Source organism: Ambystoma mexicanum, chromosome 13 (assembly GCF_040938575.1).
Source record: "Ambystoma mexicanum isolate Mex_15411 chromosome 13, UKY_AmexF1_1, whole genome shotgun sequence".
NCBI classification, from domain to species: Eukaryota; Metazoa; Chordata; class Amphibia; order Caudata; family Ambystomatidae; genus Ambystoma; species Ambystoma mexicanum.
Window position 1 is genome coordinate 247,112,772 of NC_090938.1, and position 19,728 is coordinate 247,132,499.

General features: G+C 49.5%; 1 protein-coding gene across 1 annotated transcript in view; it reads right to left on the reverse strand.

The window, feature by feature from the left end:
- The window catches only part of PIP4P1 (phosphatidylinositol-4,5-bisphosphate 4-phosphatase 1), a 350,016-nt gene that overhangs the window by 182,197 nt on the left and 148,091 nt on the right, over positions 1-19,728 (reverse strand). Inside the window, exon 2 of the mRNA XM_069633725.1 lies at positions 19,173-19,363. Coding sequence (XP_069489826.1) covers positions 19,173-19,363 — 191 coding nt within the window. The remainder of the gene's footprint in view (positions 1-19,172; positions 19,364-19,728) is intronic.

Sequence of the window (19,728 nt, forward strand, 5' to 3'; positions counted from 1 at the left end):
GGAAAGGCAGGCAGTAACCTTGGGCAACTGTTTCCAATGCCCAAGCATTTGACGTAATAGCCTGACATACCGCCAGATGTTGAGTCAACCTGCCTCCTACAGGTGTCCTGTGAGGGAAGTCCTCAGAGTGGTTTTGGGGCGGCTGATGCAGATGCCGATGGTAAAGAGGCACCTGCTGTTGCTGCGGCTTTTGAATATCTACCCCGTCCACCTCGGGTAGTTCTTCTTTGTCCCCTTTGAGCCGGTCGTCCTCTACCTCTTCCGAATGCGGAGTAGAAGCGAAAGGACTTGCCCCTCGCAGAGGTTCCTGTGGGACGAAAAGGTGTCTGACGGATTGCAGCGCCTAGGGATTTTGCTGCTGCTTTTGAAGTTTGCAGTTTCTCTAAACTGTCATCCGCCTTTTTCCCGAACAAAGAAGAGCCATCGAATGGCATGTTCAAGAGCATGGCTTGCACATCTGGGGCAAAACCAGACTTTCTCAACCAAGCGAATCTCCTGGTTGTTGTACTTGCCGCCATTGCTCTGCTGATACTGTCAGCCGAATCAATGCCCGTCTGGAGGGATTCGCACATAGCGTCTTCACTGTCCTGTATGATATTCAGGAACGCATCCCTTTCTTCTCCCTCCGGGATGCAGTCAGCCGCTCTAGAAGCACACTCCCAAAGTGTATGGCTGAATCTAGCAAGGGTGCAAGTAGCATTAACAGATTTTAACACCATGCTACGTGCCGAAAAAAACTTTCTTTGCCATAGCATCATATTTTTTATCGTCCCTGTCCTGTGGACGGTAGGATAAGCCGTCTTAACATCGGTAGAAGGTGCTGCCTGTACCACCAGCCTTTCTGGGGATGGGTGTTTTGACAAAAACTCTGAGTCTGTAGAGGATACCCTGTATTTTGTAGACAGTTTTTTATTTACTGCCGGGACGACATCTTGGGTTTCCCAGTTCGTCATAATCTTCCTCTGAAGAGCTTTATGAAAAGGCACCACAGGATCCTCCTGTGGGCCTTTGTCAAGAATATCCGTGAGGTCATCTTGTTGGAAAGATTGTGAAGGTGCAGGCCACCCCATAAACTCTGTGATCCTGGCCATTAAGGCTCTATAGGGGGTTTCAGCATGCTCCCCCGGGTCTGGCCTAGCAAACTCCACCTCAGGGGAGGTGTCTAACCCACTTGCCTCATGTAAGGAATCATGAAGATCCTTTAACCTGCGTTCTTGAGAGGAAAATTCCTCTCTAATTGGGGTTACAGGTCCCTGCAACTCAAATGTGTCTTCCTGTTCAGACAACTCACCCTCTTCCATAATTGAGGACATAGTTCTCAATTGTTCTGAACTGAAAGGGTGTAAACCCCAATTCCAAGGCAGAGGGTGCCGAACTTGTCATAATCGGCCTCGAAAATGTCGATGTCGTCGTCATCGACGCCGACGTCGAAGGCTTCGAGCGTGGCGTCGAAAACAAAGGCGGAGGCCTCGATGACCTCGACAGAATTGGGATTCTGCTCGACAATCTCGAAGCCATCGTCATCGGGGACCTGGGGATAGTCACTGGGTGTGTCGTAACCGTGACTTTTCTTGGCGTCAACGCTGGTGTCGAAGCTGGCGTCGAGTCGACAGACCCGTGTGTCGAAGGTCCCTTCGACAACATCGTCGAAGACACCGACCTCGGCGTCGACGGAACCTTCGAGGAAGGTTTGGAGGTCATAGTCCTACTCGAGGGTTCGAGACGCGCTCGAGAGGTTTCCTTCGCCGGGTACTGCGACTCGCGGTGTTTTTGACCTTCGGGTCGTTCGACCAGAGCATCGCTCTCGGCAGTCTTCGAGGGGGTCGAGGCCGCTTTCTCGAACACGCTCATCATATTTTTGCGGAATTCCTCCCATTCAGCCCGAGAACTATGTTTCGTGGGGCAAGGGATTCTCTTTGGCGAAACAGAGGAAGAGGAAGACGGAGAAGGGGATCTTCGACGTCTCCTCTTCGAGTGCTTCGATCTCGAGGAGTGATGGGACCCACTCCGAGACCTAGAGCGCGAATGGTGACGAGGAGACGAATGTCTCGACTTCGTCGACGAAGAAGAAGCTTTAAAAGTCTTACCTTTCTACAGCTTCCCCCTACGCTCCTTCAGGGCCTTAGCTGTCATGGACATACAGTCCTCGCACTCCGAACAATGGTGTTCAGCTCCCAAACACCACAGACAAACTCTGAGGGTCAGTCAGCGACATCTTTTTCCCACAATCTCGGCATTTTTTGAAGCCGGATCGAGGAGTTGTCGGTTCCGACGAAGAAGCCATCGAGTACGGATCGAATAACTCGAGGTAAATGGGTATAACCCGACAAAACTGAGGTACTGAGTAAGCGCGGAAAAACGGAACTGAGCAACGGACGCTGCGCGCGGCCTTTATAGGCAGGATGACGTCGACGTCGATACGGCGGCTGTCGAGGGACATCGACTCGGAGGACGTCGATGCGCAGCGCCCTCTAGAGAGAAAAAAATTTCCGAGGCCAGCAGAGCTGGAAGGAGATATCTAAGATGAGGTATATGTCGGAGGACACAATCCCTTCGAAGTATAATTTATGAACACTGGGTCTTTGACTTGCCTTTTCTCCCCCTGTCCCTATTATCCACAGTGCTGAAGCTTTTCTTTGCATCTTCTCTGTTCCTTCTACAGGGGTAGGTTTTTACAGTGATTTCTACTTTGTTATTCTTGTACATGAGGTGTTTGATTAAATAGGACATGCATTACTTATCGTAATAGCATTTCTGATAATTGTATCTGCTTAGATTCACATGCTCTGCTTATGGTCCGACATCCAGTGATAACCGCAGAGTATTTCATCTTGTCTTTCGGGGACCGAAAGGGACGTCTGCATAGGCGTGTCTGTAACACTATCCCTATCGTGATGTGTAGTGTACCCAAAATCCCTCACGCGCCGAAGTCCCTCCGATTGTATTTTTTTCTGCCATGAGGGAGCCCAAGGCTATTGTGAGTGAGTACATGAAGAGAGAAAGTAGTAAGACGTCTATGTTCCTTCCACACGAGCGGGTAGGTAGGGAGGGCGCATGTGAATCTAAGCAGATACAATCATCAGAAATGCTATTACGGTAAGTAATGAATGTCTTCTGATGCTTGTTAATCTGCTTAGAATCACATGCTGTGCATACACTAGCAAGCAGTACCGGGAGTTGGAGGTGGGTTGTGAGCAGTACCCGGAGTGGGTTTGTGAGAAGGAACAGTAGGAAAAAGATGTCTTAGCACTGCTTGTCCCACCTGAGAATCAGACCTAGAACAAGTGTCTAGGCAATAGTGTTTTGTAAAGGTGTGTACAGGACTCCAGGTTGCTGCTTTGCAAATGGACTCAAGGGGAACATTTACAATGAATGCTATGGATGCCCCAGTGCCCCGAGTAGAATGTGCTCTAGGCTTGAAGGGCAGTTGTCGCTTAGCAAGAGTGTAACAGTGTGATGCATTTAACAATCCACCCTGAGAAAGCTAATTTAGAGACAGGATCCTCTTCTTTACCAGCCGCCACTGAAACGAAAAATTGGTATGCTTTCCTCAGTGGTTTAGTTCTTTCCAGGTAGAACATGACTGCCCTGCGCCCATCTAGTGTGTGTAGGCTTCTTTCGGCCATGCTAGTGGGGTTCTGGAAAAAGGTAGGTAGTTCAATAGATTGGCTCACATGGAACTTCGAGATGAATTTAGGTGCAAATCTGGGGTGAGTGCGCAGAACTACCTTATCCCTGTGGACTGTAACAATGGGGTCTAGAACAGAAAGTGCCTGTAGGTCGCTAACCCTTCTGATAGAAGTGACAGCCATTAGGAAGGCCGTTTTATAAGTCAGGTCTTTTAGACTTGCTTTATGCATTGGCTCAAAGGGGGATCCCATGAGCCTGGTCAAAACTACATTTAGATCTCATGTAGGAGCTCGGAGGGAGATGGGAGGATAAATCATCTTAACCCCTTCCATAAAGGCCTTAATTACTGGTATCTTCCACCACGACACCTTTTGTTGTGATGTGGTGTAGGCTGAAAGAGCAGCCAGATGAACTTTTAGGGAATTGAAGACCAACAGTGTCCAACAGATGGGTTAGGTACAGCACAATGTGTGTGGGTGAGCAATCAATGGGATTGACGCCCTTGGATTTATACCAGATGACAATACATTTCCATTTGCTGGCATAGCAATAATGTGGGTTAGGTTTTCTAGCTTCCCTGAGTAGGTCCATGCACCTCTGAGGGAGCTGTAGGTGTCGAAACTAGGACTTCAGGAGCCAAGTTGCTAAGTTCAGAGTTTGTGGGCATGGGTGTAGGGTCGCCCTGTTCCCCCCCCCCTTCCCCTGTCCTGAGACAACATGTTGTACAGGCAGGGTAGTTTTACTGGTGGGGTGAGGGACATTTCCATTAGATGAGCGAACCAGGGTTGGCAGGCCCACGTGGGGGCCACAAGTATCATGGTAACTGGTTCCTGGTGCACTATCTTGTTGAGAAGTGGAGTCGGGGGGGGGGGGGTGGGGGAAGCATAGACAAATTTCCCTGACCATGATATCCAGAGACCGTTCCCCTTGGAGCGGTTCTGGGGATACCTGGAGGAGTAGCCTTGGCATTGGGCGTTCTGAGTTGCGAACAGGTCGATCTCTGGGAAGCCCCATTATGCAAAGACATTGGACACGATGTCTTCGTGCCAATGCCATTCGTATTCTACGGGCAGAGGAAAGTCTCGGCTGAGCACGTCTGCCAGAAGATTGAGTTCCCCGGGAACATGTTGGGACAACAAAAACATCTTGTGTCTGAGAGCCCATATCCAAATGTTTTGGGACAGCTTGGACAGCCCCGGAGAATGAGTGCCCCCACCCCCTGTTTGTTCAGGTAAAACATGGCTGTAGTGCTGTCTGTTTGAATCAGCACCGTCTTCCCCTGTAGTTGCATCTGAAAGGCCTTTAACACCACTAATAGCTCCAGTAAATTTATATGGTTGGACGCTACTTTTGGGGACCACACTCCATGTGCTGTCTGCTGAAGTAGGTGAGCCCCCCCACCCGTGAGAGATGAGCCTGTCGTTAGAGTGGCTTCCACTGCAGGGGTGGTGAAGCTTTTCCCCTTCAAGAGGTTTTCTCTTGACCACCACTGCAGAGAGAGAACGAGGGCTGGCGAGACAACTACCAGATCTTCCCATTGTCCGCTGGACTGACACCACTGGCTGTTGAGCCACTCTTGCATGGGACGCATGCGCAGCCGCGCGTGGCGAACCAAGTATATGCACAACGCCATCATTCCTAGCAAACGCATGGCTTTGTGCACCGTCGCCTCCCAACTGGCTAAATATTGAGGGATCTGAAAAAGCATGTTCTGAACCCTCTCATTGGAGGGGAAGACAAGACCGTCTTTTGTCCGGATTAGAGCTCCCAGAAATTGTTTTATTTGACTGGGGACTAGACTGGATTTTCTCTCGTTGATTGAGAACCCCAGACTGAACAGAATGTCTACAGTCTTTTGGGTGTTCAAAAAACGTGTGTCGTACGAGTCCCCTGTTATGAGCCACTTGTCGAGGTAAGGGTAAACCGGGATGGATAATCTGCGCCGGTGTGCTGCAGTTACTGCCAGGACCTTCGTTAACACCCTTGGCGCTGGGGCGATTCCAAACGGCAGTACCTTGAATTGGTAATGCCTGTCCTCTATCATGAACCTTAGATATTTCCTGTGCGCTGGCAACATTGAAATATGAAAGTATGCATCTATGTCCAATGTTGCCATGTAGTCCCCCTGTTTCAACAGTGGGATCACCTCCTATAGCGTTAGGTTTTATGAACTTGTTCGCTGGGCGCAGGCCTAGCACAAGACGCATGGTGAGGTCCTTCTTGGCTACAAGGAGGTGCACTGAATAAATACCCTTGTTTACCTGAAGAATAGGGACGGCTTCTATGGCATCCTTTCAACTCTTGATTCAGGATCTCCAGATGGTCCGGTGAAAGGCGCCATGAGCGCAGTGGTCTGAATTGCAGAGGTCGGACAAATTCCACGCAGTACCCGTGGGCGACCGTCTTTATGACCCACTGGTCTGAAGTTATCCCCTCCCATGCCGCGATGAAAGATGTTAAGCGCCCCGACCGGGGTGACATGGGAGGGGACCTGGATCTGATGGTCATTTCTGACCGGACACTGCGGCTCCTCTAGGATTGGGGCCTCTACCTGTGACTTTGCCACGTCGCTGACCCCTTGGTGGGTAGTATGCGGGGCTTCCTGATGTTTGTCCAGCATTATGATGGGCTCTCGGACTACTTGGAGACCTTCCTGTACTAGGTTCCATTGAGCATCAGCATAACTCGCCAGTAGCATAGTGTTATTCGCTATGTGCGTGGTATATGCGGCGGCCGAGGTAACCAGTTTACATAGGGCATATAACCTCTTGGATTCTCTATCTGGAGGCGCCTCCCCCATAGCAAGGGGTACTCCTACCCGTTTCCGGGTGGTAGTTACTACAAGGGAATCAGGGGTGGCGTGCCCTTTCATGTATTGAGGGTCCAAAGGAGCTGGCCGAAATAACTTTTTTACTCTTGGGTTCACTGCCCGGGTTTGAGCTGGTGACACCAGGGAGGGAGCCAATCTTCTCTTAATGGAATTAAGGAAGGGAATGGCCTGGCTAGAGGATGGTTTCTCCTTAAGAATATCTTCTACAAAGTCCTGCTCAGGCACTGCCTCTTGAGTAGAGATTTGAAAATGCTCAGCTGTCTTTAACATGGTATTGAAAGCCATTTGGTCGTCTACAGGCGAGGCCTGGCGAGCCGGGGTGGAATGCAAGCACAATACATCAGTGTCCTGATCTTGTTGGGGGAGCGTCCATGGGTCCATTCCCACTTGCTGGGTTTCTTCCCAATTGTCCGTGGCATCTGCTTGGTCCTCATTGTAATTCTGTAGGAAGGAAGGTTCTTCATCTTCAATGTAAATGTCCTGATAAGTATCCATCCGGACGATCTCTTCATGAAGGACGGGGACCGAGGGCTGATCTTCTTGGAAATGTGAAACAGATTGAAGATTAGGTTATCCACAAGATCTTTTCGGGGAGGGATGTTCAGAAAAATTGATAATTTTTTCAAGACCTTCCATATACCCTTCCAATTTCTCCCTTGTCCATTTAGAGGACCCAGAAGGGCCTAAGGATGGAAAAGCGTCGTCTTCCGCCCTTTGGCGCCAAAAATAGTCTCTCAGGGTGTTTGAAAGAGGCTCTTGACTGTCCTCATAGGTTTCGTGACAATCGGGGCACCATGGCGTATCTAAAGATTTGTCCGCGGTCTGCCCAATGTTTTTTGGCGGAACAGGAATAAGCCCAACCGCCGAAATAATTCTTGCGATACTGTGTTCGATTACCGCCAAATCAGCGTGAGTTAGAGGGTCCGAAGGTCTATCGGTAGACTTACTGCCTACTGTGGCGTTAGAGGGCCTAGCAGTCGGTTTTTCGCCTTGAGGCCTACTCGTGATTTTTGGGCCTACTGAGGTCTTTGGGACCGTTGTAGCGTCGGATTTCCACGCTTCGACATGTAAACCGGATTTAGGGATTGCGCCCTAGTTTGTTTTGAAATGCCCAGTCGCAAGACGTTGCTGCGGATGCGGTGAAGGCTGTTGATTTGAACGATCAGAGGAATCCGCCGAAACTCGCAGGCCCTGCTGGCGCCCTCACCTTTTTCGACGTACCCGTCGAAAAAGGTGTAGGGGATGTGTGTTTAATGTAATGCGCTTGTACTCCCCTGTTGCTGGGTGTTGTCCCTGAAGCGAGACCAGAGTCAGGCCTTAAACTGTCGGGGACAGGCATGGCGGACCTAGAAGTGTCCACCTCGAGGTCTATCACATCTGCAACGGATGTTTGGTCATCGGAAGTGCACTGGTCACTTTCGGCGGGTGTGGCGGTGGGGAAAAGGGGTTCCGCCCGCGACATACCATACGCGGCCCACCGCTTTACACAGCGCTCCTTAAGGGTCTTAGGCCGAAGGAGTTTACAAGCCGCACACTGCTTCTCGTCGTGATCTAAGGGGAGACAGGAGTTGCACGTCCTGTGTTCGTCCTTCCATGGGTATCTGACCCTACAATTAGGACAGAACCTAAAAGGAGTCCTTTCCATAGCAAAAGTGAAAGATGACCAGACCTAGAGGGTAAAGAGGGGGAAAGAGAAAAGACATAACGGAAATATGGCCACCCTGACCCCACTCTCCCTACTGTAAAGGCCGGCCAGAAGGCTCGGCCATGTGGATGCTTCAGCCGCCGGATCGTAGGCACCAAAATCCACCGCCGTAGACAAGTCCCCCGCAGTCTTCGTCGAAGTTGTTCTTGCCGTCAAAATGACTTAAGGGGGAATAACCGACAAGTCGGTTTAGGATAAACAAGGTCTCTTATGTTAGAGCTCGGCTATAGGGCGACCAGTTATCTGGGTGGAAAAAACGAATCTGTGGGACCTCGGTGCTTAAGGGATTTTGGGTACACTACACGTCACGATAGGGATAGTGTTACAGACACGCCTATGCCGACATCCCCTTTCAGTCTCCGAAAGACAAGATGCAATACTCTGCGGTTACCACGGGATGTCGGACCATATGCACAGCATGTAATTCTAAGCAGATTAACACGCATCAGAAGAACAAGTTAACTCTCTTACCTGGTAACGTTCTTTCGATGGGATGGTCCGACGACGTATTCCTATATCTATGACAGTAATCACCACAGCTGTGCTGCTTCGGAAAATCTTTCACCGTCTGTGTCCTGCGTCAATGATGTCGATAGGCCGTTCTCGAGGACCTTCTCCGACGGCACCAGATGTTATAAGTAGGACGCACAATGCCCGTAGCCTCAGTTGTAGTTTTTTCCCAGAACGCGTGGCACCAATCTTCTGCCAGTCTGACCACATAAGCCTTGAGGAAATGTAAGCTGCAATCGCATAAGAAATTCTGTAGCGGGGAAGGCAGGGAGGGAGCGATATGGAATACGTCATCGGGCCATCCCATCGAATGAACGTTACCAGGTAAGAGAGTAACTTGTTCTTCGAGGGGGATTGGGTCCTCCGATGTATTCCATATCTATGACAGACTCCCAAAGCAGTACCAACGTAAGGAGGTGGGAAAAGAATTTAGTATATAGAAATTTAGAATGCCCAATCAAATTGCACAGTAAAGGACCGCCTTGCCAAAGGCTAGATCCTGCCCACGGATAGAATCGAGGGAGTAGTGACGTACAAAAGTATGGACCAAAGCCCAGGTGGCAGCATCACAGATTTTACGAATAGGAACAGTAGAGGCAGCCATACCCCTGGTAGAATGGGCCCGCAAGCCTACCGGAGGGTCCTTACCCACCAAGCGGTAACATTCAGAAATTGCCAAGATAATCCATCGAGACAAAGTCTGCTTAGTAACAGCTTGTCTCAAACGCCTTTCAGCATAACCAATAAAGAGTTGAGCGTCCATTCTGACCCAGGACATGCGTGAAATGTAGAAACTTAAAGCTCGCCTAGGATCTAACCTATGGAGCCTCTCCTCGTCCTCACCAGGATGCGGAGGAGGATAAAATGCCGGAAGAATAACCTTCTGGCCTGAATGAAATTCCGACACCACCTTCGGAAGAAAGGAAGGACGAACTCCAAAGACAACCCTGTCCTTATGAAACACAGTGAAGGGTGGCTTAACTGAAAGTGACCGCAACTAAAAATACAGTTTTAAGAGTTAACAGTCTCAAAGGGCAAGAATGTAAAGGCTCAAACGGAGCACCCATTACAAACTTGAGAACAAGGTTCAAATCCCAACCGGGCACCTGGAAAGGTGACGGAGGGAACACATTAGTGAGCCCTTTTAGAAACTGAGAAATTAAAGGAATTTTAAAATAAGAACACTCCTCAGACGAGCGCTTAAATATAGACAGAGCCGCCACGTAACCTTTAACGGTACCCACTTGCAAGCCCCTGTGGGCTAAAGAAAGCAAAAAAGACAGGAATGTCACATGAAAAAGGATCCACATTCTTAACCCTGCACCAGTCGCAGACATTTCTCCAATGGCAACGGTACAGGGACTTTGTCGCCGGCCATCTGGCCGAAAGCAACACCTCCATCACGTCTTCAGGGAGGTCCCAATCCTTATACCTCAACCTTGCAGAAGCCAAGCGTGAAGGTTGAGGGATTCGACCTCTGGATGGAGAACCTGACCCCCCTCATGTGAGAGCAGATCGTCTCGGTAGGGCAGATGGACAAGTCGAGAAGGTCCGGATACCACTTCGTCCTGGCCCATGCCGGAGCAATGAGGATCATCCGGGAACCGATCCTCCGTAACCTCTGCAGCACTTGCGGGATGACGGGGACTGGAGGAAACGCGTACAGCAGTGGGAATGACCACTCCACTATAAACGCGTCTCCTAAGGCTCCTCTTGGAGGAAATTCCCACAAGCAGAACCTTTCGCACTTCCGGTTGACACTGGAGGCGAAGAGATCCACTTGAGGGGTCCCCCAAAGAGCGAAGATCTCCAGGAGAATCTCCTGAGCCAACTCCCACTCGTGAGAGATCGCGCTTTGCCTGCTCAGAGGGTCCGCTGTCTCGTTTTCGTCTCCGGTCAGATGAACTGCCGAGATCGAAATTTCCGGCTGGATTGCCCAGAACCAGAGCTGCATCGCCTCCCTGCACAGAGGAAGTGACCCGGCTCCCCCCTTTTTGTTGAGGTAGTGCATGGCCACTGTGTTGTCCGTCGGAATCAGGACATTCTTTCCTCGCACAGTCGGCAGAAAAGCCTTCAGGGCAAGCCTGACGGTCCTCAGCTCCAACAGATTGATATGGAGTCTGGACTCCGACGGAGACCGACCACCACTGACTGTCAGTTCGTTGACATGAGCTCCCCATCCCGTGAGGGACGCGTCCATCACGATCGTCACCTCCGGCCAGGGAAACCAAAACGGAGCACCCTTCATCAGATTGCCTTCGACGGCCCACCACAGAAGGTCCTGGGTGACCGAGGGCGGCACCTGAACGGGGTCCAACATTCTGCCGGAGGACTGAGACCACTGCATCCTGAGAGCCCACTGCACAGATCTCATCCGCAGCCTGGCCTCTGGCACCAGAAGAATGCAGGATGCCATGAGGCCGAGCAATCTCAAGAACTCGAACGCAGGGAGACTGGGCACGTTGGAACTTTTGTACCATCTGCTGAATGTGATGAGCCCTCACCTGGGGAGGAAAACACTGCCCCAGGGACGTGTCGAGCACTGCTCCGATGTACTGGAGTCTCTGAGTTGCCGTCAAGTGGGACTTCTTTAAGTTGAGGGAGAAGCCCAGCTTGTGGAGGGAGTGGTAGGTGACGTACAGATGATCCAGGACTTGCTTGGGAGACTGCGCCCTGATAAACCAATCGTCCAGGTAGGGGTAGACGTGAATCCCTCCCCTTTCCTGAGATGCGCTGCCACCACTACCATGAGTTTGGTGAAGACCCTCGGGATGGAGGTCAATCCGAACGGCAGGACCCGAAACTGAAAGTGCGAGTCGCCAAACGCGAACCTCAGGTACTGCTTGTGCTTTGGATGGATCGGCACATGAAAATAAGCGTCCTTGAGGTCGAGAGACACCAACCAGTCCTGAAGTTGAAGGGCCTGGAGGACTTGAGAAAGAGTAACCATCTTGAACTTGTCCTTCCTGAGGAGTTTGTTCAAACCGCGCAAGTCCATGATGGGTCTCAATCCCCCGTCTTTCTTCGAAATCAAAAAATAAGGGGAATACCATCCCTTGTTCCTCTCCACTACAGGCACCAGTTCTATGGCGCCTTTCTCCAGCAGGGCTTGAATTTCCTGCACAAGGAGCGAATCTGGACTCTTCAAAGAGAGATTCCCTGTTGGATTGTCGTGAAGCCTCTGCCGAAAGGGAAGACAGTAACCGTGGGCTATGATCTCCAGAACACACACATCTGAAGTAATGGCACGCCATTCTACAAAATGCTGCGCCAGCCTTCCCCCAACAGGCGAACCATGGGACATGGCCTCATGACTGAGCTGAAGCGGCTGCGGCGTTGCCTGAGGGCAAAGAGGCAACTGCCTGAGCGGCCTTGGCACCTCGAGTACCTTGTTTTCCACCTGTGGCACTCCTACAGTGGCCCCTTTGATTAGCAGCTCCTCTCGCTGTACTAAAGGGTGAGTAATATAGGATCCTCCCCTCCATTGCTGTCCCCTAGGACGAAAAGGCAGAGGTTGGCGAACTGCAGCGCTCAACGACTTCCCTGACGCTTTTGAGGTCTGCAACCTCTCAAGGCTCTCGTCAGCCTTGCTGCCAAAAAGATTTACACCATCAAAGGGCATGTTGAGGAGCCTGGCTTGCACATCAGGAGCAAACCCGACTTCCGCAACCACGCAAGCCTGCGTATTACGGTGCTTGCCGCCATGGACCGGGTGACGCAATCTGCCATGTCCAGACCCGACTGAACGGCCTCACACATGGCATTCCTTGCCATCCTGTATCATAGCAAGAAAACCATTGCGTTCGTCCCCTTCGGGAATATGTTCAGCCGCTAAGGAAACACAGTTCCACAGAGTGTGCGTGAAACGTGACAAGGCACATACAGAGTTGGCTGCCTGAAGAGCCATACCCCCTGAAGAAAACACTTTCTTCGCCCAACCATCAAAACGCTCGTCGTCCCTATCAGGAGGGATGGTAGGATACAACGCCTGCTTTGCAGGGGCCGTCGCCGCCTGCACCCCCAAACTCTCCGGAGTGGGGTGCGTGGTCAAGTAGCAGGGGTCGCTACTGAATGGGCGGTATTTTCGTGGCAAAGACTTGGCCACTGCCGGGAGACTCTCTGGAGCAGTCCAAGCCGCTGCCACCCTCCTTTGCAGAGCCATATGGAACGGCAGTACCGGGTCAGTTGGTGGACCTTGATCGAGGATATCCGTCAGGTCATCCTGCAGAAAATCCCCTGGTGGAGCCGACCACCCCAAGTACTCGGTGACCCTCGACATAAGGCGCCGGTACGAGGACTCGGCATGGGTACCAGGCTCAGGCCTACAGAACTCCACCTCCGGAGAGGTGTCCAGACCATTGGCGTCGTGCAGCGACTGACGCAGGTCCTCCATCTGGCTATGTCCAGAGAGAATGTCGTCTGGTACCGTATCGGGAACCATCCCATCTTCAGAACCCTTATCCACCTCAGAAATATAATCAAGATGGTGGAAAATGGGCACAGAATGGGGAACAAAAACATGTCTGGCCTTGGCCAGAGCCTTTCTAGGGGGTTCCACCGTGCCGAGGGGTACCTCCGACAAAACAGCCTCGAAGCTTCGACAGCATCGACAGCTTCGACACAGGCCTCGAGGGCAGAGCCCAGAGCCTGTCCTTCGACAGCCTGGGCGCCGACGACTTACTCGGAGGCAGAGCCTCGAGAGAGTCCCTCGACGACCTCGGCACCACAGGCGTCAACGTCTTCTTCGAAGACTTCACAGGTGCACACGGTCTCGAGGGCGTCGAGGACCGGGACCTGGAAAGGGCATGACTAGAACGATTCCCCTTGTCCGAGCGGGACCTTTCCCGTGAATCGTGCCGCCCACCCAAGCTCGAAGGCGTATGAGCGGGGTCTCTAGTACGGTCACGCCCGACCCCACTTGGAAGCGCGGACGGACTGGTGCCCTGTGATTCAAGAATCGTCAACATTTTCTTACCGAAGGAAGCCCATTTCTCCTCCAGTCGCATGCTTGCTGTATAAGCAACCAGCCGACGGGCGGAGTCCTCGGATGAGGAAGGCGACCGATGACGGCGCTTCCGGGAGTGCCTCGAAGAGGCAGGAGGAGTGGCAGGACCCACTCCGGGACCGAGAACCCTGAGACCTATGACAACGATGCAGAGAGTCGCCCCTCGAATCGTCCGACGAAAGCCCAGTGGACCTCGACTTCCTGGGCTTGGATACCTTACCAACCGAAAGCTTCTTCTTATGCTCCCGCAAGGCCTTGGGCGTAAGCGACTGGCAGTCCACACAATCATCCGTGTCGTGGGCCTCCCCCGAGGCACCAGAGGCAGGCGTCTTGCGAGTCCGTCACCGACATCTTTGACCCGCATTCCCCACACTTCTTGAAGCCCAGACGCGGGGTGGAAGAAGAGGAAGACATCCCGATAAACTTCACAACTAACAGGTTCGAAGAACCAAAAGAACAGAAACTCCAAAGAATCGAGGCGCGCCGAGATCTCCGAAGCGAACACGTTCGCAGAAAAAACGGAACAGGCTACGGGCGTCGTGCGTCCGACTTATAACATCTGGTGACGTCGCCCATCGGAGGAGGTCCTCAAGGACGGCGTATCGACGTCATCGACGCAGGACACAGACGCCGAAAGATTTTCCAAATCAGCACAGCTGTGGTGATTACCGTCATAGATAGGGAATACGTCGGAGGACACAATCCCCTCGAAATATTTGTATAGAACCTTGAGTGAACTGTTGTACTTGGCTGTTTGGGTTGTGACTGAACCACATTCACAGCCCTTGATAGCCTATCCTCATTACCAAAGAATGAGGAGGAGGTAAACGTGTAAGACTAAAGGAAAGCACTGTAATACAAAAAGGTATCTGTCTCTCACCCTTACACATACAACAAAACGTTTCAGGTATTTATATTGCTGTTCAAATTCAACAAAAATAATAATTATAACCAACTATTCTTGTAACCAGGGTCAGATCCCATTTCCCAAGATCAAGGTAGAATGTCCAAATAAAAGTTTCAAAGGATAAGGTTCACTTCCAGTGATCAGATTCTACTTCAAAATCTAACAGGAAGATCTCTCCCAATAGACAAGTTCTGTTTCAAACACAATGTTCCTTCCCTCCTGGAGGGTTTCACTTGGCGTTGTGATCGTTTTATGATCAAACAAAGTTTAATCAAAAAGTCCCCACAGGCTTTTGTTTGTCGAACCAAAAGTCTTTGTCTGCACTCTTCCAATGAATACTTCAATATAACTTCTCATCTCTTTGAAAAAGACTACTACACACTTCTTTATACACAACAATGTTTTGTCAGGATGGTTTTACCACAGTTCAAACATTTTAGTCACTTTGCCAACTTCTTTCCACAACCTTTCACCACAATGCAGTACTTCAAGGTCTTCTTCCTGGTTCACTAACCTGCCAGGACTACCACCAACAATCCCTTTCCTGGTGACTTGCCGGTCAGGATGAAACTCCTAACACTACAACTACTCTGCAGTGTGGTTTACTTGAAAACATGAAGTCTTTGACTTTCAATAACAGTAAGATTCAGAACTTCTTCCATAGGGATACAGCACCCATAGATGCAGTTTGTTCCACTGTTTGATTGCCCATATACAATGCAGGTTATATTCCTCCCTCCCTTGCCACTCTCCACAAGGAGGACCACTTTTCTGCCACCTTTGGATTTTCGCTATCACAACGGTTAATTGTTGGTAATGTCTTTTATTCAAGTTTCTCTCTCCAAGTAAGCAGTTTTCCCTTTTTCTTTCAACTACCCTTCTTTGGCTTAGAAAATGCTGGTTGTCAGTCTCACATATTGCCCCCTTTTTACTGCAGCAATGGTGGTTATGCCCTGGGTTCAATACTGCCCCTTCTTTGCTTGGGCAATGGTAGTCACAGTCTTTCTTAAATATCGCACTTCTGTTACTTGGGTAGTGATAGCTATAAACTTTCTCTTCTTGTTTCCTTTTCATACAAGTTTTATGCCAAAAACACTTTTTCATTAGTTCTGTATTCAAAAGTTCTTCAAGCTGTCAGCGGATTACAACAGAGCGCCCCCGGTTCACCTGCCAGAGACCAACTCACTGGTCTCTGACTGCGCATCGGTGTATCCCGCTGCCACTTCCATGTGCTTCGGTTTTTAAGTTTTAGAAGCTTCTGGCAGCTCCAGTTGCAGTCCCATGACTCGCGCCTTCCCTAACAGGAGCCCACTTTGCTCCTCTCGCTTCCCGGTGCACACCAGCCACCGCAGACAGGCACAAGGAGCGGAGAGTGCTTCTCTACCATGCGTTAACCTGCAACAGCAGCGATTCTTGCTGCGTGGCCTCCAACTTGGGCTTCGCCTTCTCACGACTCTCTCAGCACCATCACCCGCTACAGACATGGCATTGGTCCCTGGCGTCCTCGGCTCTCTGCCACTGCTGCATACACGGTCGCTGATAACTTTTACTACAACTACTGTCACTTCTTTTCTTGGTCTGCACCTGAGGGGGATTTGAAGTCAAGATTCCGGCTCAGGTGTAGATTGTCAGGAACACTGGACTGCATACTGCAGTTCTGTGCCTCTGAGCTCCTTTTCCTCGTCCAAGTACCTATGTCATTATGGGACTTGAAGTCCCCACATTCTTGGTCTTACTTTCACCACAGATGTTGGTTTTAACTTTTCCTAACTCACTATAAAACATGGGTGAGGGGACAAGCCTTGTTGTTAGTTGGTGCTGGCAGTTCGTGGTTATCATGATGATAACCACAAACTGCCAGCGCCAACTAACAAGGCTTTTCACCTCACCCAGTATGTAAAATCCTGAGAACCCTGGAGTTTGGTTCTCTGACTAACCATGTGCCAGGCTGCAGGCAATAATTCAATTCAAAACTAAAACGGTGCGCAGGGGACCGGTTTTTCCCAACCAAAAACTCCAACCCTCCTGTAAACTCACTATAAAACATACTTCCAGATAAGGATTTTGAGGATTTTAAGGGTTGGTTCTCAATTTCACAGTTCAAACCAAAGAGGGAATTACATTTTTCAGAAATAATTATATTAATGTTTTGATCTTAACGTGTTCAATTCTTAGACTGACCATAAGGGTTTTCATTACTAACATATTGGGTGTTTTTGTGTAGGGTAGTCTGACTCAGATAGCACGCCATGAAGTACTATGTAATTCTAACCCTCCAAAGATGATGAATACCGCGTCTCTTGGGATGGCAAGAACAATGCCAATGGCTGCTCTATGGATCTTGCAAAAACTAAAAAATGTCTTGAAAGCAGTTGAGTCGGCTTGCAAGCGGTTCTATGCGACAGACTAATGGGCTGTTCCTTTGTTCCTATGCCACCCTTTCCAGGGTCTCAAAGCATAAATTCTACTTCTCTCCTTAAAGGCTAAGTTCTACTTCTGCGCTTTACGGCGTGGAAGGTTGCCAAAGAGCACTTGCAGGGCTGCCACTTACAGCAAGTAGGCAGAGTCCCAATTACCAGTGTCTCAGCAGCAGGCAGGCCCAGTGCTATAGCATGTCACATTAAATATTCCTCTTAAGTGGTTAAGGGAGTATTTACCCATTTTAGGGAGTAACAGTGGCTGATACACCCCTTATTTGTAGGGCTGATTCAATTATTTTGTTCGTCCTAGGTGACAAAACTCGAACAAGTTTGTTGGCCTCCAGAAAATCCACCTTCACCTCAAGATTATTAATTACCTTGGCTACACACAGCTAAAAGAGGTGGACATTTGATGAGCTACACCAGACAACTTGACTGCCTACTTCAATTTCTGCCACCTACCCATTCCTCTTTCACAATATCTGCTTAATGCCTGACATGTGCAAGGTGAAGTACTTTAATTTACACTCCACAGAAACCACATCGAGCATCCATAGCGTCAGACTTCAGGCTATGATCGGTCTCCTCTACTGGAGAGGACATGGCACTCACCAAACGAATACTCCCATCAGCTTCATTTCAGATCATACCATCAATTTATAAACCACTCTCCCTATTCTCCAAAAGATCCAAGCCACAAACATGGCCATCCACGAGCACAGTGCATTTTTTGCACTGTCCTCACTGCTCCATTTCTGCTGCGCCATCCCAGCTTTCACTAGGTGTCATTACTAATGCTAGCCTATTTTTAAGCATAGGACGCAGTCCACTGCTGCTCTTACAAAACAGAATTGTAGGTCCATCCGTAAGAACCTGCAGTGAAACTGCCTAGGATCCTCAGTGGTGTGTGCCCCTCCCTCACCCCCCGCCCCTGTACCCTTGCAGTCTCCACCAAAGGTTGCCATTTACAAATCTTTGAATACCTTAAACCAGCCCTTTTACTATCAGAGCCACCTTAACAATAGGAGACATAACTATCAAGCTGTATGAACAGCACATTAAACACAGGTTGGAGGCTGTTGGACTTTGCCCTGATCTCCAAATCCAAAAAGAATGTTCCCGTATTGTGCCAAAGCAATACAAGTCATTTCCTGAAAGCATCAGACTTGCAAAGGGCTGAAAGTTCCTTAGTTGAAAATGTTTTGCTTTGTAGAACATAATTGAAATAGCCACAATATTGACTCCATACATGCCACTTTTGTTTCATACTCCTCACCCTTCTATTTTGTAGGATCTAGCTGTAGCTTGTAGGTTTTCCTTCTGATGCCAACTGTTACATGGGTTTTTACCCCTGATTTTGTCATTCCCAAATGATTCCTTTTTGAAGGTGCCGTTTTTAAATTCGGAGCAACAGCAAAATACGAGGGAGACACCACACAACCCCTAATTGACACCCAACCCCACCATAAAGTATCCCTTTTTCCAAACTTATCATCTGTACCCTTTTCAATTAAATATTGTAGATTCATTTCTTGCATTTGATATTCTGCACTGAAAAATGTGGGTGGTGAATATTACGCAATAAAAAATAAATTTAAAAAAAGAATAAAAATCGCTGGTTACGCTGCTAGCACAAGTATTGGTAAGTCAGCCTGATATAGCACAATGAAGGCAATGAAGTAGGTGTTGGAGAAATAAAGGAAGCCCTTAAGTAATCAGTTGGGCACTTAAGTTGATGAAACAGACTTCCAAAATAAGAAAGCAAGCATACGTTTCAAAAGTCCCCTGGAGAAAAAAAGTAAGGCCTCAGATGGAGAAAGGGCAGAATCTTGGCTTAATGGGAAGCTCCCTGGTGCAAGGTAGAGAGAGTGATAAGGGAAGGCCAAAGGGGTGGTTATGCTTATACAGTGCCCATGACGGGTGATAATTACAATTATCCAGGGGAGTGCCAATTGGGCCTACAGGAGTTATAAACCAGATCCGTAGCATGAGAAACAAAGCCCAGGAGAGATGCTGCAGACTACCCCAATGGTTAAGCAAACCCTTTGAGTGATTAATAATCCAGCCCTGTTTGGTGATAATGCAAACAAAGGGGCGATCCGTCATGTCTAGAAGATACACCTTCAATACAAACATAAGGGTAAAAAGGCACAGCAGGTCCTCACCGTCGCCTCGTTGCACACTCCACATTTCACCACATGCTGGTGCATCTTTCCCTCCACGTTGATGAGCGACTGGCAGACCCGGCAGGTGATCATGGGGGTGCTCCCACTATCTGGGCTGGTCATTGGCGAGTATGGTGGAGGATCCTCCCCTGGCACCACAGAGGAGCGGGCATCGGGGAAAGGGGGAAATCCTGAAAGAGAAGAAAAAGAGAGAAGTCGTACCATACAACCTTGTAGATTTCGGCTGCTTATGTTGAAGTACATTTTTCAATATAGCATTTAATGGACTTTCCCTTTTCACAAGCTTACATTTCAGAAGATCAGGGAACAGAATGGGAGATTAAGTGATTTGACCATGATCACAGTTTGGTCAAGGGTAAAATATAGCTTTAGAACATTGGCCATCTCGTTCTACAGCAGAAAATCATCAGGCTATTCATAGACAATCGCAATGCAGCTAATCCTACAGACCACTTCCCAACTGATCAAGTGGCCAGGCAGCTGAAACAGAGGCATCATCTATCTGCCTTTCAACTCAAAGGACTATAGGACTAGC